Genomic DNA, 6,783 nt, shown 5'->3' on the forward strand with positions numbered 1-6,783 from the left:
ACTAAATGGTCCCAGGTTCGATTCCAGTCAAGGACATGTACCTCAGTTGTGGGCACATCCCCAGTAGGGGGTGTGCAGGAAGCAGCTGATCGATGTTACTATCTCTCTCCCTTCCTCTCTGTTAAAAAAAAAAAATCAATGAAATATATTTTTTAAAAGAATAGCAGAAATGCTTATCTCTAAGGAGTTAGCAGTTCATCATTCCCCTTTCCCTACCTCTGTCAAGGGTCCCCAGCAAACTTTTCATCTTATAATAATTCATTGCATTGGAATAATACTTTTTCTTTTATTATTTAACAAATATAGACTTGATTTCCATTACCTTATAACATAGGTAAACATGGAATAAGTAGAGGAAATTAAGCAGATGGCAAGTTCAAAGAAAGAGAGTACCAATGTGGGCAGTGGCAGGTGGTGCTCTTGAATTCTAAAACTCAGATCATGCATGCACGGGAAGAGGGAGTCCAGGAATGACAGTTAGCATTTAATGAAAATGTTAACTTGAGGGCCTCCCTTAGTGCTTCATCAATCAAAGTTGGTGTTTTAGGGGAGCTTCTCTGGTGGTTATGATTAGGAAGAGACTAAAGGTAATATTTTCTGGTGAGGCCTGGACACTAAAAGATCCTAAAGTGATTGAAGACCTGGAGTCTAGGTTATAGATTGAATTAACTGAATATAGGGAATTAAAGACTTGGAAACCTCCAAAGTGACTTCACTTTCTTCTAAGTGAAGAATAGAAAGGAATAGAATTACCCAACAAGAATTTTCTTTTATTTGAAATTGAATATTTCTAAGGGGATGATTTATTTTTACTCATGATAAATATATGAGGTCTAAACTATAGAGAGAATGCAAACCATGCAATCATCTATCTGAGAGACAGCTGATGGGGTCATAGAGGTGTTCAGGCAGCTTCTGAAATCATTGTCACGCTTCCTTTCATATTCTTCATTGTAAAATAAATTAACAGTTTGCTTTGGTTGAGTGCTTTTTTGTTACTTAGAGAGTATGTAAGATGATTGCTTTGAGTGACTGTGGCTCCTAAAATGCAAAGAGGAGCAAAGGCAAAAGGAAAGTAGTAAAAGAGAGAAGTTTGAGAGGCTAAAATAGCTCCATTTTATTGTATCTTTTTTTTTCTTTTCAGAAATTGTGGAGGTCTCACAGTACAGCCTTCTTTTTAATAAACTTCTAGATGCCTGTGTAGAAAGCAATAGTCTTGGTATTTCATCCTCTGTAGCAGAATTCATGATTTCAAAGAGCATCCCTATTGATTTTTCCTCTCTTAGAAGATTAATTACTTCTTTAGGAAGGAGTTGTTTATGGCTCAAAGCCAGAACACACTACAAAAGTAAGTTGTGTTTTTAAACAATGTTTTTATATATATTGTTTTTTACTTTGATTTTCTAACCTTGAATCCTTATACAATATTTACTACCAGACATTCAAATATGTACAAAGAGCAGATGATACATATTCAAAGACAGTGGTCCAAGTAGCTATTCTGGTTTTTTAGTTATTCTGAAATTATGTTGTGTTGACTATAGCTTCAAATATATGGATGTCATGATGAGCCTCAAAAGTCATTTTTCAGAGTTTTTTAAACATTTCTCACTTCATATTTAATGTTTGAAAACACTGTACAAAGATTCATTTTAAATGTACCAGGGTAAGATCACTACCATATAATTTGTGAGATAAATCTGCTTCTAATGTAAAGTTATTCTATACTATAAGTAATTATCACCTATAATTACTTTACCTATAGTAAAGTTTGATCTATTATTTGATTTTCAGGTGCTCTTTCATTGAGTTGCTATCCACCATTAGAGGGAAATTTATACCGAAAACTTCTACGGATTCCTTCTTACTTATCTGAGGTTGAAATGCTTTTAGCTATTGAAATCTTCATAGTATCCAATGCTAGTAATATTCAGAGTCCTGGTACTCCTACCCAGATTCTGCAGATAGTTTTGAAAAGGTTGGTTGATCTAACTTATAGTTGCATCCTGAAAGCAAATCATGACTTCCTACATATTCCCTAGGATATAAATGATTTATATATTTATATAATTGTGTAGTGTATATTCACAAACTGTGGCAACATTTAAATTAAGAAAGAATGTGACCTATTTGGGAATTAAAACCAAAGCATTCAATAAAAACGTTAACAACTTCAGAGATGCTGTAAATGGTTCAAGAGATGAGTCCTCTTTAGGTATCAATCTTTTTCATGTCTTTGTAGTTTTTAGATGGCTAAGTTATTTATCTTTTTGGTCAACACAAAGATCTAAAAGGGAAATATTTAATAGTTTATTAGATTCAATTAGCCTAGTTTCTATAATTTAAAATGTTATAAATGCATAAATAGTATTGTGTAACTATTGAACCAGACTAGTATTCCTTCAAGTAATTTTGTTCAAAATCCCAGAATTTAGGCTTATACCATTTCTTGTCAGTCTTGCCCAGGAAACTTGTAATATAAAGATCTCATGGGACTCCTCTTTTAGAGCTGACAAGAATTTTGCTTCAGTTTATTGGTGTCACAACCAGATCCTCTGATTGAATATTCTTTCAGCTATCTATTACTGTGTATAAATTATCCCAAAACTTAGTGGCTTAAAACAGCAAATATTATTTTAGTTTCTATGGGTCAGGAATTTTGGAGTAGCTTAAGCAGGATGGTTCTGGCTCCGGGTCTGTCCCGGAGTCAGGATGTGATCAGGAGCTGCAGTCACCACCTGATGGCTTGCCTGGGGCTAGAGCACCGGTTCCCTAGAGGGCTCGCTCATGTGGCTGTTGGTTGGCAGGAAGCCTCAGTTCCTTGCCACATAGGCCCTTCCGTAAGTCCCTTGAGTATCTGCATGACATAACAGCTAACTGCTCTCAGAGTGAGCAATCCAGGAGAGAAAAGGCAAGAAAGAAGCTGTGTTTTCTATGATCTATGTCAAGAACTCTGAAGGCTCTGAGATTTTACCCTATTTGCAGGCTACAAGCCGTTTCATGGACTCTAGCATGACACCAGACTCCCGGGTTGGAAACAGAGACTTTTATTGCTTCTAGTACAGCAAGCAGCATGGTTATCTGCCTATCTGTATCTCTTTCTCTTGTCCCCCAGGCCACAGACGGGCCCAGAGGCTACCTGCACATGCAGGTTTTATTATAGCAGAGGAATCCTGAACTTAGAAAACCCAAATCATGGGTAATAAGCATGCCGCTTCTCTGCTCTGCCTGAAAGGCTGTAACAAACCTGCCCTTTGCTCCAGAAGGAGAAACTCTTCCCCCTTCCCCTCCCACAAGATGGTTCATTATATAAACATTGAAGTCCAGAAGAAGGGGTAGTCAGTGTTTCTCCTCTCAAAACTTCGGGAAATGCAAGGGACCCGTGGAAAATTATTATTTAACGACCTAGTGTCCAGAGTTGTACAATGTCATGTCTGCTTTATTCTATTTGTGATAAATCAAGCATTTCATCTCGCCCATACGTAAAACAAATTAGGAAATAATTTTAGGGCCATTTTTGTTGTTGTTGGCACTATTAACAAGTGTTCCCATCCCCCTCCCCGCCTTAGCCCACCTCCACTCAGCCCCCACTCCCCTACCCTCTGGCCATCACCACACTGGCATTGTGTCTGTGTGTCATGCATATATGTTGTGGCTAATCCCTTCACCTTCTTTCACCCAGTGCCCCTCTCCCCTCTGACAGCTGTCATTCTGTTCCATGTACCCATACCTCTGTTTCTGTTTTGTTCAACAGTTGATTAGGGCTAGGGCCATCTTCTTTTTAAACCAACTAAAATTGGTGGTTGTTTTTCTTCGTTTTAGCTCTGTACTTTTCTGAGGGCTTGCTTATTTTCCCTGTGCACTGCAGTGGCTGAGGCATCGGGCTCCCCATCATCCTGAGGATGTAGTTTTCTCATAGCTTCTCATTCTCCACACATACGCAGCCTCTGTACTCATTGTTGGATTTTAGGGGTATTTGTGATCCATCTTTGATTTTGTCCAAGCCAATATTCTCTTATCATACAAAGCCCCATCTTGTTACAAACCTCTATAAGAAATGAATTTTATCCTTAAACTGCACACAGTCGGCACATGCCAAATCTACCAGGTTCTAGGCACTAATTCCTAAGCAAGAAGGCACTAGAAAGCTCTTGACCAGTCTTTCCTCTCTGTGACCCTTGGGGTTCCTGTTCCTCACTCCCACCACTCTGTGGACCACTGTGCGTTAATGCAGGTAGGCTCATTCTGGAGCCTTGCTGCTGGACCCTATAGATGCCAAGAGCAGGATGCAGCAAACACAAAGAAAAAGTGATGCTTGCTATAACAACCACATCTCTATTTTAAATACTTCCCACTCCCTATCCCATAGTGGGAAAAGCCGTTAGGTATGAATTTTATGAAATTTGGAGACTAGTAGAAAAGTTTTTTGAAAAATAAATTTTAGCAATTTGTAAAGTACCTTAAATCAGGGCTGAAGAAAAATAACCAGAAATTTAATAAAGGAACACTATAATTTCTGTTACCAAATGCTACCAAACATATATAGTATATTTACAGTAAAATAGGCAGTGTCAAGGTAAAACATGTCAGTAACTCCAAACCTGATTAAATTCAATATTATTAATTTTTAACTTTGAAGATTGAGGTTATTAGCAGTGTGCTAGATCAGTGCTTTTCAGATCACGGTTGTAGCCCATTTGTGTGGTGTAATCAGGGGGTTGCAATCACATAATTAAAATTGAGACTATAGAAAATAGAGTACATTGTCGTAAGGATGAATCTTGTTTGCTGAAACTTTTCCATTTTTATGTATGAGGATGTCTACTGGGTTCCAACACAAAACATCTTTATCATGTCATCGTCTGGTCAAAACACTTTGAAAGCCACTGGTAGAAGAATTAGTAAAAATGTCTGCCATGACTAGTAATAATAAATGTAAATATCTTGAAGAAACTATCTTGCTTCCTTTCAAGTTTCTGACTCTCTGAGGTCTTTGCTTTATAGATGTGAAGAAAACAAGTCTCGGAGCATGGATGATTATCAAGCTGCAGTGGAAAGATTAATGATGGCTGTTCGTTTATCAGACCCAAAGCTATTCATTAAGCACATGACGGTCAATGTTAATAAGGAGCAGGTTTATAGTTTGGAGCATTGTTCTGCCCTGAAATGGTTGAAAGAGAACATGAAGTGGGCTGGAAAGGTTTGGCTTTTCAATAACCATTAGTTAATACTTTATTTTTTAAGTTCAAGTAATCGTTGTTGAAAATAAAAGGCAATAAAAAAATAGTTTTCACTATATTCAGCTTTTGCCCTTTATTGATTTACAGTAAGTTAGTAGACTTCAAACACTAAAAGTTGTGATTGATATAAGCAATTTAGAATAGTTTTCCCCCACTGGAGTGATTTTTCAAATTCTTTTTAAGTTAGGTAAACCCAAGTAAATACCTATTTATTTGAAATTCAAACATTGAAAAATCACAAACTGAATGAATATTGTGCAGCATTTAATGAGAGGAAGACATAAAAGGAGAAATGTGCAAGCAGGCAAGTAACCAAGTATTCAGAAAAACCTTTAAGGGTATGAAATAGGTTGAGTGTATACTCAGTCCAGTTCCTAAAGCCTTTTCCACATCAGTAATATAGAATAGTCAAGTGGTGTTGAAAAGTGACTCAAACACAAATTCCAGAATAACTTTTGAGTTATACCAAAATTTTTCAAGTTAGCCTGTTAATGTTTTCCTTTAGTGAATTTTAGAGTGCTACATAGATCCTCCCTTCCCCCAACTGGTGGGCGGAGTATGATGTAACCGGCACCGGAGGCCTGGACATACCCGAGTACCTAACCAGGCACCTTATATGGACTGTACACTGAACCACCAATCAGCACCTGCCAAATACCCTAAGCCAATGGATGGCAAACCACGGCTCACAAGCTACATGTGGTTCTTTGGCCCCTTGAGTGTGTCTCTTCCACAAAATGCCACATGCGGGCGCGCATGTACAGTGCGATTAAAACTTCGTGGCCCGTCTACAGAAGGCAGTTTTCGGCCTGGGCGAGTCTATTTTGAAGAAGTGGCGTTAGAACACTCAAAGGGGCAAAGAGCCACATGTGGCTCAAGAGCCATGGTTTGTGGACCACTGCCCTAAGCCCTGGCCCTAAGTACCTGAGTGACTATGTACCTTATATGGAGCCACCAATCAGCACCCACCCAGTACCCTAAGCCCCTGTTCCTTCCCATTCCTCCCCTCAGAAGGCGTGTTCCCTTCTGTACATGTTGCTGTTCTCCCCTTGGGAGACAGCCCTGCAGGTCCTTCTCTTCTAATAAAGCCTGCAGTCCTGGTTTTCGGCCTCTGTCTGATCTTTCAATATGTATTTTCAAAATGCATTAGGTCTGACTAAAGAAAACTTACTTTGTTGACACTGTTGAAGATGTTCCTATTTCCCCCCACCCTTTACCCACCTCCAACCAGCCTCCACCCAACTCCCCTTCTTTCTGGCCTTCCTCACACTTGTCTGTGTCTGTGTGTCATGCATGTATGTTCTTTGGCTAACCCCTTCACCTTCTTTCATCCAGCCCTCTTCCCTTCCCTCTCACAGCTGTCAGTCTGCTCCAGTATCCTTCCCTCTGAAGAAAAGTTGTTTTAGACAAATATACCAGCACTTAAATATCCAAACAAGGATTATCCCATACAAACCACCTTAGGAAGTTAAAACTCCTTTTCTGAAGTCATCTTCAGAATTTGCCAGTCATTCTCTAAGGTGGTCATCTTCAGTCCTTAATT

General features: G+C 38.8%; 1 protein-coding gene across 1 annotated transcript in view; it reads left to right on the forward strand.

Moving 5' to 3' along the window:
- TOPAZ1 (testis and ovary specific TOPAZ 1) overlaps positions 1-5,639 on the forward strand; it is a gene marked incomplete at its 5' end in the record, with an annotated part of 41,965 nt that extends 36,326 nt beyond the window's left edge. Inside the window, 3 exons of the mRNA XM_084903167.1 lie at positions 1,145-1,348; positions 1,795-1,978; positions 5,005-5,639. Of these exons, the coding sequence (XP_084759293.1) occupies positions 1,145-1,348; positions 1,795-1,978; positions 5,005-5,224 (608 nt within the window). The 3' untranslated portion in view covers positions 5,225-5,639. The remainder of the gene's footprint in view (positions 1-1,144; positions 1,349-1,794; positions 1,979-5,004) is intronic.
- Positions 5,640-6,783: the final 1,144 nt, after the last annotated feature.

The sequence above is a fragment of the Pipistrellus hanaki genome, assembly GCF_964339955.1.
Source record: "Pipistrellus hanaki genome assembly, chromosome: 13".
Lineage (NCBI taxonomy): Eukaryota > Metazoa > Chordata > Mammalia > Chiroptera > Vespertilionidae > Pipistrellus > Pipistrellus hanaki.